The sequence below is a fragment of the Aegilops tauschii genome, chromosome 3, assembly GCF_002575655.3.
Source record: "Aegilops tauschii subsp. strangulata cultivar AL8/78 chromosome 3, Aet v6.0, whole genome shotgun sequence".
Classification (NCBI taxonomy): Eukaryota; Viridiplantae; Streptophyta; class Magnoliopsida; order Poales; family Poaceae; genus Aegilops; species Aegilops tauschii.
In genome coordinates this window covers 495,226,130-495,247,344 of record NC_053037.3, presented here as the reverse complement: position 1 = coordinate 495,247,344, position 21,215 = coordinate 495,226,130, and the positions used below count along the sequence as shown (strand labels likewise).

General features: G+C 47.6%; 2 protein-coding genes across 3 annotated transcripts; one reads left to right on the top strand and one right to left on the bottom strand.

The window, feature by feature from the left end:
- Positions 1–1,732: 1,732 nt before the first annotated feature.
- LOC109734806 (protein LIKE COV 2) lies at positions 1,733–6,701 on the top strand. Its single transcript, XM_020293989.4, has 8 exons — positions 1,733–2,440; positions 3,429–3,481; positions 3,563–3,672; positions 5,073–5,240; positions 5,700–5,797; positions 5,941–6,067; positions 6,178–6,306; positions 6,387–6,701. Exons 1-7 carry the CDS (start codon positions 1,748–1,750, stop codon positions 6,279–6,281), a joined length of 1,353 nt encoding a protein of 450 aa, XP_020149578.2. The 5' UTR covers positions 1,733–1,747; the 3' UTR covers positions 6,282–6,306; positions 6,387–6,701.
- Positions 6,702–7,699: 998 nt separating this feature from the next.
- LOC109734803 (polypyrimidine tract-binding protein homolog 3) lies at positions 7,700–12,117 on the bottom strand. Of its 2 annotated transcripts, XM_020293987.4 has the most exons (15): positions 11,846–12,117; positions 11,637–11,713; positions 11,455–11,526; positions 11,276–11,352; positions 10,933–11,014; positions 9,973–10,102; positions 9,662–9,726; positions 9,518–9,567; positions 9,396–9,437; positions 9,141–9,192; positions 8,964–9,009; positions 8,848–8,861; positions 8,607–8,705; positions 8,383–8,526; positions 7,700–8,271 (listed from the first exon to the last, which is right to left on the bottom strand). In XM_020293987.4, the coding sequence occupies exons 2-15, from the start codon at positions 11,691–11,693 to the stop codon at positions 7,882–7,884; spliced, it is 1,320 nt and encodes a 439-aa protein (XP_020149576.1). In that variant the 5' UTR covers positions 11,694–11,713; positions 11,846–12,117; the 3' UTR covers positions 7,700–7,881. The 2 variants fall into 2 exon arrangements, with proteins under 2 accessions (XP_020149576.1, XP_020149575.1); XM_020293986.4 differs by having other exon boundaries at positions 8,848–9,009.
- Positions 12,118–21,215: the final 9,098 nt, after the last annotated feature.

Below are 21,215 nucleotides of genomic sequence, written 5' to 3'. Positions count from 1 at the left end.
GAATCTTGTGAAGTATGCCACTGCTCTTCGTCTGTGATGGCTTTGGCTTGACTGGGATGATCCACCGGGGCGTGGTGTGGTTTGGGGACGGCATGCACTAATGAGGATCGTGGCCTCTTCGCGGCAGCCACTAAGGTGATGGAACTAAGGAAAATTTTCGGGAGTCCTCTTGGCTTGAGGGTCTCAAACCCAAAGACATTGCACTTAAGTTTTTTGCGATATCCCGCAAGAAAAGATGATCTGCTGCTATGGCTTTGAGGGATGGACATTGGATAGCTCAAATTGACACCCAAATAAGCCTCTTTTTTGGCACATCCAACAATTCACGGCTCTAGGAGAAGCTTGCTAATGTCATCGTCCAACTGAGCATCAAGGATATCATCATGTGGAAGTTCACCAAGGATGGAAACTACTTCACTACGACCGCCTACATGACCCCGTTTACTAGGCTCACCGGGTCTAGCTTACAAGCCACGATTTGGAAGGCTCCCCCTCCCCCTCGGGCAAATTCTTCGCTTGGCTACTCACTCAAAAAAAGATGTGGGCGGCGGATAGACTCCAACGACGAGGATGGCCAAGTTATGCCCACTTTGCAACCAAGTGCAAGAATCTGTGGCTCACCTTCTCTTCAAGTGTCGGTACTCTATATTTGTTTGGAATGATGTGTTCTTCTGGCATGATCTCCATATATCTCAATAGTTCAATGGCACCGGTTTGACATGGTCAAATCTTAGTGGGTTGGGAACCCCTCGTCGAAGGGCCTCTCAATTTTTTTACAATAAATCTACCGACCTTTTTTGCCGCCATCAAATGCACCCCTCGTTGTAGGGCCTCTCAGTTTTTTATTTGTCTGGAATTGATGCATCAAATGTGCCGACAAATTATTTTTATCGTAAAGAAGAAACGAAAAATACTAATGAAACATTACTAGATAGAATTTTATGGGCCAGAATTGGGCTCAATTATTTCGCACATAAGAAAGAAACTGGGAGGTTCTCCTAGTGTCGGCCCATGAGATCCGATGAACCGATCCAGTATCAAGTCTCTGCATATCGTTGGGCTATATCTTCCATTCCTTTTTTTAAAGGGTTCCTTTCATTTTTCTTGATTTTCATTGAGCAACTCTCCAATAAACATCTTCCTAACTCATGGTCGAACCACAATTATAGACTATCATTTTACCCGAAATCACTAATTAAAGAGTACTTGTTGCAAAGAACACTCCATCTTCCCAGGTCACGACAAGTGGCGCACATGCAGCGCGCCACTTGTCGCAACCTGGCAGTTTTTCTTTTTTTCGTATATTCGTTTATTCAAAATGTTTTATCTCTTAAACCGTGCATCCAAATCTCAAACCGTTTTCACCTTTGGATTTCTTGCGTCGAGATCTTCAAAACTAGATCCCATGTTGATAGATTTTGACGAACTTTTTTTTCACGAAAAAACCGGACGAAAAAACCAAACCGGGAGCACGGTTTTTTCCCTTTCCGAAAGAGGCACGCCCGTGCCTCTCGCGAAATCACAACCGTGCCTCTCGTGGAAGCAAACCCGTGACTCTCGTGGAAAGAAAAAAAACAGAAAACGTGTTTTTTCCTTTCCGAAAGAGGCACGCCCGTGACTCTCGCGAAAGAAAAGAAAAACGAAAACGCGTATTTTTTTTAGAAAAGATCTGCAATTAACAGGCCGGGGAGAAGTAGCTGACCTGCCTCAGCCCACCCCATAACGATGTGGTGGCCGCAGTGGGCGCATGGAGAGCGACCGTCGAACAGACTCGGACGGGTCTCCGGCCAGCCTCCGTCCGGTCGGACCCGATGGAGCCGACGTCCGCCCCTTCCTCCTCCGTCGCGTCACACTCTCCCGGGCCAGCTCAACGCCAGCGCGTCCAACACGGCACCAGCTTACCCAAACGGAACCCAAACCCCACAAGGCCACCCGCGACGACGCGCTCGGCCGCTCGGGCGCTGCCTCGCTGACGCCGTCACGGCTTGTCGTTACCGCCCTGCATCGCACAGCAGGGATAGCCGATGTGCCGCAGACCGCCGCGTGGCGGAGCAGGGGGCAGCCGAGGCGAGCTGGCTCGCGCCGTGACAGGTGGGCCCAGCCTGTCATAGGAGGTCTTCGCTTGGACTTTGGACTTGGTGGCTCCGCCACGGCACCGCTTGACGCCTCCCCTCGCTCGGTTGCGGACTCCGCACCAACCGCTTGCTGCTACTTTCCGCCAGCCGGGGAAAAGGCAGCCGCAGCCAGCGACGCCTCACCTCACCTGACCTCCCTCCTCACCCCCGCCCCCAGCCGCAGCGCCCGCCGGAAGGTTCTAGAGATGGCGGAGGAGAAGGAGTCGACGTCGGTCCCGCTCAGCCAGGCGGCGGAGGCCGTCGACCCCGAGGACCCGGCCAAGTCGCCGCCGCGCCCCAGCTCGCCCACCACCTCCACCCGCAAGGTCCGGATCCATCCAACCCCGCTACCTCGCCAGCCCAATCGCACGCGCGTACCTGTGCCGCTGCCGTAGGGCCCCGCCGCTGCGTTTGCTAGTTCCGGAGTTTTCGGTGTGGTTGTGGCCTTCCAGATGGTCGGATCTGCGCGTAGGCGAGCACGTTTTAGGTGCCGGCTCTTGTGTGGGGCGGTTGGTAAATTCAGTATGTTGTGCTTCCAGAGTAGTAGGAGTTTTGCTAGGTTTGATCGAATTTACTAGTTCGGGAGATTATTGGGGATATGGATGCTGTTCAGGAGACTGGAGCTGACTTGAAGCTTTCTTCATAGTTTGAGTAATCAAGCGGTTCGGCCCCTGGTTTTGTTGTCCATTTGTGCCTTGTGGTGGCTTACCTTGAGACATATGCTTAGAACACATTCTCTTATTTGGATACGATTAATTTGTCTTAGTTCCTTAGTGTCCAAGTTACTATTAATGAATTTGGACGTGCTGGTGTTCCATTTCTGAAAGAGCTGTGAACTGGTGGTACAATGTTCGTGCTGGGAAGCCAGAGTTGAGAAATGTTGGTCGCCTATTTGTGCAGAAATGCACCCGGTAGCGATTTGAGGACTGTGGTGTTGTATTTAGTGTATGGAAAACATGGTGGGTGTCTGGGATCATACCCTTATTTAGGTGCCAAGGTAGAACCCAATATAGGTTTGCATTGCATACTTTCGCTGGAAAGAGGTTTATGAATGAAAAATTTCAAGTTCAGTTACTTGGTAAGCTGAACATTTTTGTGCTTGATGAATTTCTGTTTATGCCCTTAATTCGAGTAAGTAGTACGGAGTAATTTGCAATTCATGCATTTGTAGCGCTTATTAGGATTGTATAGAACTCTGACACAGCTCTCTAATGTTGTGATCTTTTCAATGTTTTACTCAAAAGAAGCTGCATCCACTAGGCAGGCCATTTTTTCATTTCACTAATTTGCTGATGGTTGGTAAATTTTGTGTAGGCATGCTGCGCTGTTCTTCAGAGTTGGGTGTCGAGAAAATTTATGACTGGATGGTACATCCTTCACCAGAAATAAGTTAAACTTGTTACCAATACTATGCTTACCGATCTTTTTTTTTTGTCATATTTTTCCAGTGTGGTTCTTTTTCCTGTGGCTTTCACGTTCTTCATCACATGGTGGTTCGTTCAGTTTGTTGATGGGTTTTTCAGCCCACTATACGCAAAACTCGGAGTCAACATATTTGGTAATTCTTGTACTTGTACTTTGATGATCATGCTGTTTATGGCAGTTCTGAACTTACTAACTTAGAATTACAAATACTACTCCCTCCATTCCATAATTATTGGCGTGGCTAGAGCATCTCTAGCAGATCCCGCAAAGCGGCCTCTCGCAAAAACCGTTTGCGGTATACCACAACATACTTCTATGGTACTGCAAATTTAAATTAAAACTTCGCACTAGAACATGTTCGTCACCATAGTGCATACATACTAATACATACTTCGCGCTAGAAATTTAACCCTAGTTTGGCGACATCCTCACTCGTCGATGCCGAGGTAGAACTTGGCGGCCGACTTGTGGAGCGCGTGGGTGAGGTCGTGCTCCTCTTGGCGGTCGGCGGTGCCTTCTTCTCCGCCCGCCACCGCTTTCTCTGCGGCGACGAGCTCCTCATCGGTGGCGTGACACCTCTTGATGTGCGGCAAGACATGCTCGTCGAGCACATCAAAGCCGGCCCAAGCGTTCCGCCCGCTGCTCCGGGAGAGCCGGCCGCGGTCCCGCGCCTGCCTCGACTGCCATGGCTCCACGGCGCGGCCGGAGCTGCCGGCCTCCGTGTTGTGCTATGCGTGCTTGCTCGGAGGCAACCCGACGTGGCCGCCACGGCTTCCACCAGCGCCGCCGGCCATCGTGGAGGGGAAAAAACAGAGAAGAGGCGGAGGGAATTTCTCGCTAGAGTTGGCTAGGGCTTGCAGCGGAGAGGACGAATTGCGGCAGAGGGGATCCGGGAGGCTAACCCTAAAAGCCCCTCGGTGCCGTGTATATAGCGGCGGAGGGGCCGAATTTCCAGGTCACCCTATATTTTTTTTACGGGCCAGGCCGATATGCGGGATCTGTTCAAAGCACAAAATGCCCAAACCTGCATGTCGGCTGGAATTTTCTGGGCCGGCGGCCTTTTACGGGGTCTGCTAGAGATGCTCTTATGGAGATTGGAACTTCTAGTTGTATATTGTGTGATTGTAAAGGAATATCTGGTTGGCATCATGCAACCATACACCTAAGTATTGTAGGGCCTTTGGCAAGCAATCATAATATCCAACTTTATGTTTTAGTAGGATATTACATAAGCTAATATTGATGGTATTGGTGTCCGCATTCTTGAACAATAGCCAATTTTAACTTAGATCCTCTACTGCAGTAATGATTTTGTAGCACTTAAACGTGCACTTATATGGAATGCAAGTAATTCTCTTTATCATTAAATCAATGTTTATGTTTGTAGCAAGTACTCCCTCCGTCCAAAAATACTTGTCTTAGAAATGGATAAAACGGATGTATCTATAACTAAAATAAGTCTAGATACATCCATTTCTAGGACAAGTATTTTCGGACGGAGGGAGTACTTATTTTGTCACCCACACTTTGCAGGTCTTGGTTTTCTGACTTCTCTGGCATTCATATTTCTGGCTGGAATATTTGTTTCTTCGTGGTTGGGTTCAACTGTCTTCTGGGTTGGAGAATGGTTTATAAAGAAAATGCCATTTGTGAAGCACATATATTCGGCATCAAAGCAAGTCAGCACTGCCATTTCACCAGGTTATTCTTCGTATCATATGTGATGCTTGATCATCTATCTCTCATGTCTTACAGACTGCCTTTAATGTAATTTATTGCCATTAAGTAGTTGACATATCTTGTCATCTGCACTGGACCGATTGTTTGTTCTATGCTTACAAATGCTCTTCAGACATTTTTCTAGTGGTTAATACTCCCCTCAGATGGCTTGAATTACATATAAGTTTGCACACTTAGTAAATAGCACAACACAGCTTTGCCTTTTAGGCTTTTACTGCAAAAACCATGTGAGCTATCTGAGTGGTTTGTCCTTTTTCTAAGTTGTACCCCCATTTTAACTATGTCATAGATCAGTTCTTTGTAGTCCTTTTGGTGCATCTGTTTCACAGCAGGGTTACATTGTGTTTACTTTGTTCTGTTTGTTAAAAGTGTATCACAGGACCTACTGCGCATGATGACTTATTACATTTTTTTTGACAGATCAAAATACGACAGCATTTAAAGAAGTTGCAATAATTCGGCATCCACGTGTTGGTGAATACGCATTCGGATTTATAACATCAACTGTTGTCCTTCAGGTATTTATTTTTCACAAGGATATTGCTATAGTTTGGTTATAAGCAATGTGTTATTGAGACACCCCACTCTATATGGGTAATATATGTTCCATATGGTGCAATTACAGCTGTTTTATGGTCTCCTGTTTTGTGTTGTGCTACAGACAGACAAAGGTGATGAGGAATTGTGTAGTGTTTATGTGCCAACAAATCATCTATATATTGGTGATATATTTCTGCTGAACTCTGAAGAGATCATCAGACCAAACTTATCCATTCGAGAAGGAATTGGTATGATGTCTATCCTATTTCGCTTTACAGGCTTCTCCCCGTGTTTGTTTCTTGCTGGCTAGAGCTGTGAGCTGATAATGAAACTAACCTGAAATCATTTGATCCTACAGAAATTATCGTTTCTGGAGGAATGACCATGCCACAAGTAATTGCATCGCTAGATCCCATCCCAAGAAAGAGCCAGAGCATCCGCCTAAATAGAATAATGACATGAGGATGTGTGAGTCATCAAAGCAAGGGTGAGTAGTAAGTGCCATGAGCTCAGTTGCTCTAACCATTCTGCTTCATGCTTGCTGATATTGGCTTGCCCATCAAGCAGGTCGCAAATGGGTGGATGGGACTCCAGTGCTGGTCTGTTTGTGCTGTTCGTTTCTTACGTGTAAAATGTCAAGGTTGGATACGGGAACGTGATGACCAAGCTGGACGGAAGCATCGTACCGATGGCCTGGAATGCTGTTATGTGACGCATGTTGTTTTTCTCTGTTTGCTGACTGGTCCAAAGTGTTAACTTCGATGCACCGGTGGTGTACAACTAGTGTGCCTGATTACATTCATTTGTAAGAGTGTGTCGTGTAATACCATGTCGACTTCGTTACTATAGTATACATACCATGCTGACTGGTTTCTTTGTGAACATCTCTTTGTTTCATGGTCTGCTGTGATATACTCCCTCCTGTCCATAATAAGTGTCGTGGTGAACTAAAGCCAGGACACTGTCTCTTTGTTTCATGGTCTGCTGTGACACACTCCCTCGTCCATAATAAGTGTCGTGGTGAACTAAAACCACGACACTTATTATGGATCGGAGGGAGCAGTAAAAGAGCATCAACGCTGCTTCATCCTTTTGGCACGTTCTGCTGATCCAGTTTTGGTTTGTTGTTCTTTACCGGTGATACAATTATTTAACCTGCTAGTATTTTGGAGTGTGGAGTTCTTAATCAGTGATACCAAGTTTTATTAAACAAAATTGAATCAGTGAGATATAGTAAAATGAATCTACAACATTGCATTTTGCAACGAGAGAACCTTTTAGGTTCAGCAATATTTTGTTCCCAGAGTACTGCGTGTTTATTTTTTTTCAAAATATTACTGTTATTATAAAAATCTCATCAGTGACAGGTCCATTTAGGTCGATTGAAATCGTTGTCTCGTCTTCATCTTCTTCCTTCGACCAAGTTCGGCAAGCAGTCATCGTAAATGGAAACGACATGGAACAGAATAGGGGCAAATTGCAGCCACAGGCACAGGCAACCTGTCATCCTCGCTGGGAATGACTACCCCTTATCGTCCTCGGATGGATTTTTCAAAGTTATACTCCCTGGATTTCAAGGTTATACTACCTACATAAGGTGCACAACGCTTTTCAAAATCAAACTTTGATCATAAATTAAATCAATAATAATGAAAACATATTTTCACATATAATTCACATTTGGCTGGTCTAATTTATGGTCTGAAGGGAATATGGTTTAAATATTTATGGTCTCAGTAATACATTAGTACTCCCTCCATAAACTAATATAAAAGCGTTTAGATCACTAGTACATATTATTATTAAAAAGAAGTCATTACTAGGAAGAGAAGCAACAACTCATAAAATTGCAAAAGAATCCACGATTGCAAATGAACAGGTAACTCGGAAGCAAACCATAGCAGGCTAAAATGATACAGATGAGCTGGCAGCAGTTTACAACCATCACACAAGATACAGGCAACAATCGTTGGTCATGGCGCAAACAAAGACAGGTCCACATAACAAACTTGAAAAGTTTAGAAAGAAAGAGGAGTCATCACACTTTTTCCAGGAAGAATAGCTATATATTCTGCATCTGGGAGAAAGAAATCCTAATTGTGGATCCCTCGAGCTTGCTCGCATGCTTACAGACCAGCGCTTCGGTCGCCTCTTCCTCGCTCTCAAACTGCACGAGAGCCTGCGTCTTGCCACTCGCCTCAAACAGCTTGGACTTGACGATGGTGCCATGCTCACCTAGGTGTTCAAGGATCGCATCCTCAGATATCTCTGGTGAAAGCGCTGAGATGTGGATGATCTTGGTCGGAGCACAGCAATGGCGGTAGTTCTTCGCCACATTACTGTTGAACCGGTTAAGATTGGAGGTTGAGTAGTCATGTGCATCAGGAGCGGGGGTAATACTCGGGTACTTAGAGAAGTTCACTTCCAGTTTCTGTCCAAGTAACATTGCTCCCTGTAGTAGGAAATAAATTCCAATGGTATCAAGGGTGATATATACCACAAACACGTAATGAGGTAGGACGAATGAATGAACTAAGGTAGGAGTCAAGTGACCACAAAGCACCTTTAAATAGTGTATAGCAAGCTCGGCCTGAAGCCCATCAGCCATCTGGACAAGGGCATGGTCTGGTTTGTTGCGGAGTACCTTGATTCTCACTATATTTCCATAAATAGAAAATAGATTGAAGAGCTTATCCGCATCGATTTTCTGCAGATAAAGGTAAGATAAACAAGATAATTATGAGTTGAACAACGTGGAGAGTGCATGGCAAGTTATGTCTTACTTACATCACTGTTCAAGTTGCTAACTATAAGTGTGCAGCGATCATTGGTACCAGTCACTCCAGGAGGCAATGTTCCACCAAATGCAGCAGCAATCACTGCAGCCTGCCCCATCAGATATAGAAACATTGCAGCAGCAAAAGCAAATGCTTTATGTGAGATAATGATATCGTTTAGCGAAGCACAGAATGAAGCAGTAAAAACTAACAGACATTATAGAATTGGGACGACTTGAAAGAATACAAACCTGTCCATATGCAGCTGTAGCCCGGAAAGAAGATTGAAGGAAAGAAGTTAATATACTTTTAATAAGATGACAAGAGTGAATGATGAAAAATGTGAAGGAAAATTGCAATGTCTTACCTCCAGGCTGTTGGAAACCAAAAAGGCTAGGATCATTATAACCAAGCTGTTCAAAGTAATAGACAAAACAGAGGCTTAATACTTAGCTTACCCACTCAAATGATCCAAACAAAAATGCAACAAACATTAGATAGTAGAAACAATAATAGAAGATAACACAAAGGAGTAAATAACTACCTGAGAGGATCTTGGACGTTGCTCTGTGGGCAAAGATGGATTTGTGAAATCTCTGAGGAAGAAAAACAGAAATAAGCGGCTTTCAGAATCTATATATAACAAGGAATAAAATAGATGTATAATCACATACAACATTCACTTGAGAAACCATAATGTAGTGAAATCTATTATGGATGGAAGCAACTTCTACTAGCTGCTCAACCAAACTAATAAAAAATAAACCAAACCAAACTTATAAAAAATAAGTCATCTTACCTAGATCTATCATTGTTGTAGTGAACTTGCAACTCGCTGAGACTGGGAATTCAAGAAAATAAGATCAGGCTCAGGAGTTAAATGTTACAAAAGAAAAACAGGGGAACTGCTTGAAGACATACTTTGAGTACTGAATATCTAACTGGCAGCAACCATCATAAATGTTCCGTCCCTGAAATTATTTATTTTGGTGGATGTCAAGAGATTCATAGCAAAAGCATCTGGACATTAAGTTCTGAAAGTTGTATATGCAACAGGAGACTTACATGCAAAGCACCAGCTGCTTGTATTGCACTCTGGCGTGACTGAAACTGTATAAGGGCTTGAAAACCTACATCACCAAAAATGAGTATTGTAATAGCAAACACGAGTCCTTCTATTCAACATGTGGTAACTTATTGATAATTCTAGTGGAAAAGGATATGTTCTACTGTGCTAGGAAATGGCTAGATTTTAAAAAAATATATGCAGTTGAAAGCAACATGAAAAACACATCGTCAATTGCATGATACTAAGAAGAAAATAAGCATGCATGAAATACAAGAAGAGTGAGAATTAGAGACGGGAAGAATCTGACCAGCAGTCTTTTGAAATGTGACAATCTTCTCCACAAATCCATAAGGAGAAAACACTTGATGAAGCACCTCGACGGTCATAGGATAGAGCATATGATGAACGGTAACTAAGAGAATTCGGTTGGGTTCATCCTGAGGCCCAGCAGCAGACGAGTACCGAGAAAGAATAGAGGAGAGAGAGAGAAGAATGAATAGAGAAGAATAGGTATCTAGTTGGAATAGAAGAGAGTAGAGAGAGCATGTAAACTAAATCAGTAAGCTACAGCAAATGATGAAAAAGTAGGTGAAAATAACAACAGTATGAAAAGTTATTACATTTTATATGGAATGACTTATTTTACTTTTCTTTTAATTTCTTAATTAATCAGTAACAGTAATATTACATGGTTGCTGGCACGACAAAAGAATATTTTTTAGCAGCACACTTTGAAAGGCCCGAACAATAAAAATAGATTTGAGCAAGCACCTATTTCATGGGAAAACATACACATTATGTCCAAGAATGTATATCACGACGAACAATTCAAGGCCCAAAAGATTCAAAAACTGATAAATGGATGCAACTAAACCATCATATGCAGTTGGGTAAGAGCTTATAGGCTTCAAAGTTCTGAACGAGGGCCAACTAACTTTCTAATGTGTGATGATCTCTTCTAAGAAATGATGATTTTTTTTCTTGCATCAGTACCTCATTACAACGTGCATATAATATTTTTGAAAAGCCAGCTGTTCATTTTTAAACTCTTGGTCATTTAGGTTGGTATATACTGTGAAGCAAGAACCCATAATGTTATATTAGAGAAGAGCAACCCACACTCTAAGTAGAAGGAATGAAAACAGGCCAATATGTTTACATGCAGAGATCATAGATTACAGAAATGCACAAAACAGCTGATTACCTATAGAAAAGCAATCATGCTAATAGAGTATAGAACCCAAAGTGCAACTGGATAATTATGTACCTGATCAGGATTCCGTCCATGAGAGCTCTGATCAGTAGTCAGTTCCTGGTGAGATGAGTACTGCAAGTATACGTTTCTTCCCCTGATATGGCATGAAAACTGACATCACTATCTGATTTTGTAAATTATAATGGAAGCATAGCAACGTTAAGTAAAAAATTAATGGAAGCATAACAACATTAAGTATGACAATGACATAACTCTCTGCTATTGTGGATAATAATAGCAACACACAGAAACATAACTCAAAAAGTAACTCTACAGACAGAAAACGGCTGACACTGAAGCACCAAGAGGAAAATTCTTTAGGATGCGCCCACATAAGGTCCAAGAAGAAGATTACCTCACGCTAGGTTGAATCGTAGTGTAGTATTGGATGGCGCTAATTGAAGCAGACAGGTCCTCCATCTGGACAAGGGCCTGCAGTAGCAGCGGCACAAACGCCACATTACAATCACACAAAACTGCAAGAAGCGCGCATCCATCCACCTAATGAAACTACGGCTGAGGCCGAGAGGGCACCTGGTTCTTGGTCCGCAGCATGACGAGCTTGGCGACCGCGCCAAACGGCTGCACCACCTGGAGCAGGTCAGTCTGCACGCAACGAGAAGACCGAAAAGATCAAACTTTGAACCGGACAACAGAGCAATCCGGGCGAGGAATTCCGCCGAGCAGCTCGGGAAAGGGGGCCAGGATTCACTCACCTCGGAGATCTCATGCCCGACGTTCCGGATGTGGATCACCCTGGAGGGCTCGGCCATCCTTGCCCCGGACACACGAACTGCAATCGCAGGCAGCAAAACAAGAGCAATCCAACGAAGAACAGATTAGTCCACTAGGGTTCGAGAAACAAGTTGGCTCGATCCGTACAGCCGAGGAGGCGAGCGCGAGAGGGGGCGGGGAGGAGCCGTACCTTCGCCTGCTAGGGTTTTAGCGGTTGGGCGGAGGATCTAGGGTTTAGCTCGCTGGGGGGATCGCTCGGTAAAACAAGACGGGGGAGAGGAGAGGAGGGGGGAGGGATGGACGGATGGAGAACCGGGGGATTTGAGAGGAGCCGGATTTGTTTGGATTTGGGATTAGGTGGGCGAGCGCACGCCTGTTTCTGTTTGACGGGGGCAGGGGGCGAGCGAGCCCGAGAGACCGACAAGCTTTGACGGCTGTACGCACGCACTCGTGGAAGCAAGGGTCCTGTCACCTGTGCCTTTGCGGACTTGCTTGGTTCCATTGGGAAAATTTTGGTGAGCATTTTGGTAGCAAAAAATATTGTGCCCGCGCACCGTGACTCTCGTCGACGGGGAGCTCTGACTTCGCCGGGACGCTCTCCGCCTCGTGCTCCAGGACACCAGGGGCGTGACGGCACGTTCCCTTCGGGTCGGGGAGTCAGTTGACAACGGGGATATTGTCAACTTCCCTTGCCATTTTGCTAGGGTTCGGGATCGGTTGCAGGTCTCGACCTCGTCGTTTAAAGCGTCGTCGCAGGTGCACCATGGGCGGGGTGGTGGTACGCAGAGAGATTGACTGTGGTACATGCCGGTAGGGTGCATGCAGCCGAGTCAGGGATCTTGGGAGCGGGCCCAAGCTCGGGTATGGCTCCAACCATGGCGGATGCGCAATACGTGGGGTGTGATCCAACCCATCATGGGACTGCGGGGAGCTCGACTGGTGGTATATATTTCAACCCTTTCCAAATAGCAAAGTCACTACCCGAGGGTTCAATTGTACCTCCAAGATAATCTGTCATAGGCGTATAAACTGAACCAAGCCCTCAAAGAGCAGCTCCCCTCCATGTCAGTAGCCCAACGACAACAACAGTCCATCCCTGACCGCCCAATAATACGAAATAACAGTTGTCATCGTTGGGGAGATTTTTGTGACGCGACGCTTGAAGCCAACGATCTTTCGAAAACAACACTTTGTCCCCTGCACCCGCATGACAGCGCACCAAAAAGTGAAACGGGTCCTTCACCTATGAGTCTACCGCCATCGGAAGCCCTACCATGGCCTCGACGGACCTGTCGTGGAATTGTCACGACAGATGTCCTCGAGCTAGGACTTAGTCGTGGAGCCATCGCAACTAGGAAGCTTGAAGGGTTAATGCGGGACAAGGAACACGAGGGTTTATACTGGTTCGGCCCCTTACGGTGAAGGTAAAAGCCTACGTCCAGTTTGAGGTGGTATTGATTAGGGTTACGATCACCAGGGAGCTAAACAGCTATGTCCGGCTCTCGATGAGATTGTTGTCGCCCCTCAACCGCTGCTGGGTCGTCCCTTTATATAAGGAGGCTGACGCCCTGCAGCTCTCAGAGTCCCGGGCGGCTCATAAGAGTGTCCGGCTCGGACTCTCAACTATTCTTGCCTTACACTACAAGTTCTATCATAACAATGATTGTAATTACGGGCCTTAAGCCATATCCGGGTCTTAGCCCATCTCTGGCCTATCGTCTTCAAGCTTGGCTCCGGGCTTCTGGTAATGACCATACGAGTAACCCGGCCCCTCCTGGCGGGTGACTCTAAGGTCTATATCCTCAACATTAGGCCCCAGATTGATTTGAGCCGGCTCAAATCAATCTTCAACTCTTCTGACAGAAAAAATCTCCGGCTTACCATTCATGTGAAGGCCATAACCCGGCGTGACGTCATCCTCTGGACTCCGGATAATCCGCCGTGACGTCATCCTCCATTAAGTCCGTTTTTTACTCCGTCAGATCCGCAACGGATCTTTCTCTTTACTGTCATCCCGAAAATCGAGGCGTTCCGTCGGGAGATAACCACGCCGTGGTCTCCTTGAATCTCGCGCCCACTTATGACCTTGCCTTATGAATAGGCCGGCCCGACGGGCTCTTCTCACGCTCCCTTCTCTGTCATCTTCCTCCTCTCACTGTCCCGTGCCGCTCGAGCTCCGCCGCCGTCGCCGCCGCGGGTCTCCTCATCGTCACCAGCTCAGGCCGCTGCATCACCCTGAACGGACCAGAGAAACGTGACAACCTCCGCGGCTCTCCAGCTCTGGTAAGTCTTGCTTGTCCTGTAGGATAGATCTACCATAGGGTTCGTCCGTGTTCTTCGCCATTGCCACAAGCTTCGGTAGTTCTCCTAGTCACTGCCCTTGTTTGATCTTTAGCCTTGTATAGAACTAGTGCGGCAGTTGTTTAGGACTCATTTCAAATGCCCGTAGATCTCTTTCTACTGCATGAATGCTTCGTTCGAGCTCAAGAACATCCCCTGTGCCCGTATTTTAGGTCTAGAAAATTTTCTTTGGACCGACCATTTTGATCCAAAAAAGTTACTGCAGTATGTGAAACCTGTTTTACCACACTTAGTAAAAACTGCAACCATTGAATCTTGGCGGCTTATAATTCCGGTTTAAAGAAACCACGCGCTGTAGAATCCTCCGGTTTAAAGAAAACCATGCTTCGTAGATTCCTCCGGCTTAACTGTGATAAGGCCGTAGATAATCAACTTATTCTGAATGCCCCTGCGGCTTAAGTAACCCACTGTACCTGAGTATATATCATTAGTCCCCTTCATAAGCTGCCACCTTAGTTTGGAACTGTAGATCTCCGGCTTATAATTAACCCGGACATTTTCCTTTTTGTCATAGACTGCCAACTTTCACCATGCCTCCCAAGGCTCCCATCACTTGCAACTGGATGAGGTCCAACGTGACCAACGAGACCCTAGCTGATTTTGTTAAGTCAGGATATCTGCCCAAGAAAGACATCATGTCCTACCGTGCCCCTGACCCGTCAGAAGAAAGGCCACAACCAAAGGATGGGGAGGTAGTGATTTTTGCAGATCACATGAGCCGGGGCTTTGCACCGCCCGGCTCAAAGTTTTTTAGGGACGTGCTCAATTTCTTCGACTTGCGGCCCCAAGACATAGGACCCAACTCAGTGTCCAACATCTGCAATTTCCAAGTCTTCTGCGAGGTTTACCTTGGAGAAGAGCCGAGTCTGCTGCTCTTCAGAGAGCTGTTTTACTTAAACCGTCAGAATGAGTGTGCCAATGGGCCAAGTCTGGAGTTAGGTGGCATCTCCATCCAGCGGCGTAGGGACTGTCTTTTCCCTTACGCAGAGCCGCCGAGCCACCCAAAGGATTGGAACATGACTTGGTTCTACTGCCAAGATACATCCCCGGCTGACGAAAGCCCGCTGCCCGGCTTTCGCCCAACACGTCTGGAGCCGACTCACCCACTGTCGGACAAGCTGACTCAAGCGGAGCGCCAACCTCTGCTCCCCACGATCAACAAAATCAAAGCTCTCCTGGGTAATGGTCTGAACAGAATCGACCTGGTCCGGGTCTGGACCTCATGGCGGGTGATCCCATTGAGCCGCCGCCCCGGCTTAATGTGTGAGTACACCGGACGAAAGGATGACCCTCAGAGGCACAGCCGCAATGATCTTTCAGAAGACGTTGCAGAGGAGATGACCAAGGCTCTTTTAAACGAGAGCCTGACAGACTGCGGAAGGACCGGGTTAGCCCCCTTCTGCAAGACCAACCCAGCCCCAGCGGTAAGCCGCTGACTTTAATGTTTTATCTCCTTCTGCATATAACCTGCATCTGAACCGTTTTGAGAATTCATCATTGTATTTTTCAGGCTGATGATAAGTTCTGGCGGGTCAAATATGACCATGAGGCGGCCAAGAAGGCCAGGAAGGCGAAGAAAGCCGCCCCTCGCAAAAAAGGAAGCAGGCCTACTGCTTCGGAGCTGATGCAATTAAGCGACAGCTCCGAGTCAGAGGTAACCCCCAAGCCTTTAAATTCTTGCTGTACTTGTTATTTGTTGCTGTTTTCCTTATCAACACTTGCTCATTGACAGGATGACACTGGCGCCAGTAACCCGGTGGTTGAACAGGTAATGTCACTTTCCTCCGACTCGGAGCCCTTGCCACAGCTGAAAGTCCGAAGGGTAACCCGGAAAGTAAGCTTTTCACATCCTTTAGCTTACCAAGACCCTCAATTTATTTTGAAGCGACAGGTTCATGAAAGCCGGCGTCACACCCGGACCAACAAGGACACCGATCTCTCCGCCGGGTTACCCGACGCAACAAGGAAGCGTCGAACTGAGGTTTTTTTCTCACTTGTACCCTTTTCATCCGTTGGCGGGTGTTATCCGTCAGCCACTCAATTCTTCTGACTCCAATTATCAGGAGACCTCCCCTTCTTTGGGCAACTCTATGCAGTCGAGTCTTCCGACTTTCAAGACCGCGCCCGGGTAATGACAACCATCTTACATTATCTTTGTCTGTACTTACTCTTTGTGTGCTTAACACTTCTGTCTTTTCAGTGCCCGGGCAAAACTCACCAAAAGAGCAAAGAAGACCAGATCAGCCGGAGTGCCGGATTTGCCTGAGCTGGATGTGACGGTTCAAGAACCACCAGCTGCCTCCGCCCCCGAAGCTACCACTCCAATGGACACAGCACCTGAAGCCACTGCCCCAACTACCAAGGCAACGACCGAAGCTTCGGTTAACCCGGAGGCCTCCGACTCAGTTCCACCAGCAGACGACCCGGACGTGGTAATCACCCGGACGGAGTTTGTTGAGCCGGGGAGACCGACCGTGTTGGCCAAGTGCTCCGCTAAGGGGGAGTTGCTGCAGCCCCACCGGGCGAATCTGGACCTCTCCAACTACACCAACCTGAGCATTGGAGAGCTCGTCTCTGGCTACATCAGCCAAGTACACAAGAGCCGGGACGCCGAGGTCACCATGGTAAACAAGATCCAGCAAAAATCTGAGGTATCCTTCTGCTATCTTCTTACTTACTGCATAGTTACCTTTGCCATGCTAGCCCCCAAGTCGACGACTTATGATTTGAATATGTTGTACTTAGGTTCTGGCTTACTCAATCGAGCCGGCAGTATGTAGATAGATACGTTCAATATGCATTAGCCCCCAAGTGCCAAGTGTCTTTGCTTGGAAAGTGCTTGGGACTTATATATTAACTGCTCATGTCATAACCCAGAAATTTATACAGGCTGTGGGCAAGAAGCTAGAGGCGGACCTTGCGGATCTCAAGAGCCGGCTGAAGATGCAGGAGATGGAGACCTGGAAGGCAAACGCCAAGTTTGTATCCAGCATTGCCATGCAAGAAAAGTTGAAGACCGAGTTTGATGCTGAGAGAAAAGCCTGGGCCGAAGAGAAGGCCGCACTGGTGACTCGGGCGGAACAGGCGGAGAAGGCTCTCTCTGAGAAGACGCCGAGCTCTCCGGCCTAAAGCGCCAGGTTTCCCAAATGGTGGCCGCCATCTTCGGTAAGTCGCCTCACCGGCTTTCATCCATGTTAGAATGTTTACATCTCATGATTCATCCTTGTCGCCGGCTTATCTGATTCTGTTAAATAGGTCCCAGAAGTGCCAACCTCAACCAGAGCGTGGTCACCAAGCTAAAGGCCGTGTACACCCTGGTGGAGCAGCTCTACACCGGGTCACAGCGCGCCTTAGCTGTGGTGGCCCTATCCAACGAGGTGCCGACTCACCTGGCAGAAGTCCTGCGCCGGCTCGCCGTTCTGCCTCAGCGGATCCAAGAGCTGCGACGGGCCTCTGCGAGAGCCGGAGCGATCGCCGCGCTGAGCCGGGCCAAGGCATTCCTGCCGGAGTTAGACCTGGCGGACATCGCCCTTGGCTATCCAAGTCTGAAGGAGGACGGCTCCACTTTTGACCAGAAGGACTTCGCAGCGTGCGTGAAGGCTGTACGCCCGGTGGCCACCCTTATCGGGAACGACACGGATCTGACCAAGTACCAGCCGGGTTATGATGCGGAGAATCAGAGGATTCCAACCCCTTGCTATGAAGCCCTCAACCTGATCCCTCCGGCTCGTCAGCACACCTTCGCCCCGGAGATTGACCCGGCCGGGTTAATTGACGAGGAAGCCCAATTCGAAGCTCTCAGCGGCATCGACTGGAAGTCATCAACCTTCCAGGTGTTGGGATCAGCCGGAGGAGAAGACAGGAACGAGCCGGAGACTTCAACTCAGCGGGCATCGTGACTCGGCTGGCGGTTTACCAAACAATGTTCCACCCGTCTTAGACTCGATGAGTTTTTGTAATAGAATAGGTGCAACAGTTCATTTCTGCCGTGCTATCGTGCACGTATTGAATGCGAAAGTCCTTTGAAGTTGTCTCTTTGATATTTCTCCGGGTTATAACCATCCCTTTGTTTTTCTCAACCTCAAAGAGGTGCCTTTAAATAACCTGCATAGAAAGGCAAATCACAAGTCTCAAGGCAGCTTACTGCCCTGAGAATCAGGTGTTTTGGATAGATAACCCGGAATATGAATCAAAAAAGACTGGTCCTCAATTATATCCTTAACACAGCCGTAATAATACACTTAGCGGCCTGTAAGCATACTTCCGGTTTAGATAACCCGGGTAACAAGGTTGGTATCTTAACTCCGATTTACCTGTCGTAATGACACCCATGGCGTTCAACGAACACTGTAAACCAAAGTTAAGCCGGTAAAGTGAGACCCGGCCGTACACACCTTGACATAATCAGAGTAAACTTGTGATAAAGCAGAGGAACTTTAGGGGCTTCCGGTTCGAATACGACCAGAGACCCGGCCCAAGGGGGTTAAGCCAAGATTCGGATATGATCATATAGCCCCCAGTGGGTGTGGCGATGCCAATCAAGAGGGTACCGACAGCTATGTTCTCTTTGGTTCGAATACGACCCATGTTTGAACAGGAAGCCCCCAAGTGACTTTTAGAATTGTTTAACGACGCTGATTCGAATACGATCCACGTCGGTTCTCAGAGGGGGTAAACCAGGATTCAAATATGACCAAAGGTAACCTCCCAATGAGCTCGGCACTTTGCCAATCAAGTGGGTATCGAGAGCTATGTTCTCTTTGGTTCGAATACGACCCATGTTTGAACAGGAAGCCCCCAAGTGACTTTACCGCTTACGGCTAGATTCGAATACGATCATAAGCCGGATCCTCCTTTAAGTCATCATGTAAACAACACGTGCATATTTGGGGGAGAAAAAAGGACAGAGGTCTTGCTTTATTGCTTATCATAACATATATATGGCTGAGAGAAATATGTACACCACGAGAGCCGGTGGCTCAAGTGTAGTAAGGCCGAAGCTGAGCTATGTTCCACGGCCGACGGGTCTCTTCCTCCGACTTACGTGAATCTTTGTGCTCCCGAATGTCAATGAGGTAATATGACCCGTTGTGCAAGTTCTTGCTGACCACAAAGGGCCCTTCCCAAGGTGGGGATAACTTGTGTGCATCTGTTTGATCCTGGATGAGCCGGAGCACAAGGTCGCCTTCCTGGAAGACCCGGGATTTGACCCGGCGGCTATGATAACGGCGCAGGTCTTGTTGGTAAATCGCTGAACGGGCTGCTGCCACATCACGCTGTTCGTCCAACAAGTCAAGAGCATCTTGACGCGCCTGTTCATTATCCGTCTCAACGTAAGCCGCCACGCGAGGTGAGTCGTGACGGATGTCACTAGGAAGGACTGCTTCTGCTCCATAAACCATGAAGAAAGGCGTGAAGCCTGTAGACCTGTTAGGAGTAGTGTTGATACTCCATAAGACAGAGGGCAACTCCTCCACCCAACAACCCGGCGTCCGCTGCAAAGGGACCAAAAGCCGGGGCTTGATGCCCTTCAGAATCTCCTGATTAGCTCTCTCAGCTTGACCATTGGATTGAGGATGAGCCACTGAGGAAACATCAAGTCGGATATGCTCTCGTTGACAAAACTCTTCCATGGCGCCTTTGGAAAGATTGGTGCCATTGTCAGTTATAATGCTGTGCGGAAAGCCAAAGCGGAAAATCATCTTTTTCATAAATTGAACCGCCGGGGCTGCATCGCACTTGCTAACTGGCTCAGCTTCCACCCACTTTGTGAATTTATCAACTGCCACCAAGAGGTGGGTCTTCTTATCCTTGGACCTTTTAAAAGGCCCAACCATATCAAGCCCCCAGACCGCAAAGGGCCAAGTGATTGGGATCATCCTCAACTCCTGAGCCGGCACGTGAGCCCGTCGTGAGAACCTTTGGCAACCATCACATTTACTGACCAAGTCCTCTGCATCAGCATGAGCCGTCAACCAATAAAAACCATGACGGAAAGCCTTGGCCACAAGGGATTTTGAGCCGGCATGATGGCCACAATCCCCTTCATGGATCTCACGCAAGATCTCTTGACCTTCCTCACGGGAGACACAACGCTGAAATGCCCCTGTAACACTGCGATGATGCAACTCGCCATCGATAACGATCATTGACTTAGCCCGCCGGGTTATTTGCCTGGCCAAAGTTTCATCCTCAGGCAACTCTCCCCGGGTTATATAAGCCAGATATGGCATTGTCCAATCTGGTATGACATGAAGAGCCGCCACCAGTCATGCCTCCGGGTCAGGGATAGCCAAGTCTTCCTCTGTAGGCAACTTAACTGAAGGGTTATACAGGACGTCCAAGAAAGTGTTAGGCGGCACCGGCTTTCGCTGAGAGCCCAGCCGGCTTAGAGCATCAGCCGCCTCGTTCTTCCTGCGATCAATGTGCTCCACTTGGTAGCCCTGAAAGTGCCCAGCAATGGCATCAACCTCGCGGCGATAAGCCGCCATGAGAGGATCCTTAGAATCCCACTTGCCTGATACTTGTTGAACCACCAAGTCTGAGTCACCAAAGCACCTTACCCGGCTCAAGCTCATCTCCTTAGCCATCCGAAGACCGTGGAGCAAGGCCTCGTACTCAGCCGCATTGTTAGTGCAAGGGAACATCAACTGTAGCACATAATGGAACTTGTCACCCTTAGGGGAAGCCAATACAACGCCAGCCCCCGAGCCCTCCAACTGCCTGGACCCACAAAGTGAATGGTCCAATATGTGTTGTCCGGCTTTTGCTCGGGTACTTGTGACTCTGTCCAATCATTGATGAAATCCACCAAGGCCTGAGATTTAACACCAGTGCGTGGCACATATTTGAGACCATGAGGTCCAAGTTCTATAGCCCACTTAGCAATTCTCCCTGTGGCCTCTCTATTTTGAATGATATCGCCAAGGGGGGCAGAGCTGACCACAGTGATGGGATGACCCTGAAAATAATGCTTAAGTTTCCGGCTTGCCATGAACACACCATATACCAGCTTCTGCCAATGCGGGTACCGCTGCTTGGACTCAATGAGCACTTCGCTGACATAATAAACCGGCCGCTGAACCGGATGCTCCTTACCCTCCTCCTTGCGCTCCACCACAATAGCCACACTGACGGCTCGTGCGTTTGCCGCCACATACAGTAGTAAGGGCTCCTTATCAATCGGAGCAGCAAGGACT

Bases quoted from the DNA above. Each gene is read 5' to 3' on its own strand.
- LOC109734806 (XM_020293989.4), top strand. From the start codon at position 1,748: ATGGAGAGCGACCGTCGAACAGACTCGGACGGGTCTCCGGCCAGCCTC. The intron at 3,673-5,072 runs GTAATTCTTGTA...CACACTTTGCAG, and splicing joins ACTCGGAGTCAACATATTTG to GTCTTGGTTTTCTGACTTCT. The intron at 6,068-6,177 runs GTATGATGTCTA...TTGATCCTACAG, and splicing joins ATCCATTCGAGAAGGAATTG to AAATTATCGTTTCTGGAGGA.
- LOC109734803 (XM_020293986.4), bottom strand. From the start codon at position 11,693: ATGGCCGAGCCCTCCAGGGTGATCCACATCCGGAACGTCGGGCATGAG. The intron at 10,103-10,932 runs GTACATAATTAT...GCTGGGCCTCAG, and splicing joins ATGGACGGAATCCTGATCAG to GATGAACCCAACCGAATTCT. The intron at 9,727-9,972 runs GTCAGATTCTTC...TTGGTGATGTAG, and splicing joins CACATTTCAAAAGACTGCTG to GTTTTCAAGCCCTTATACAG.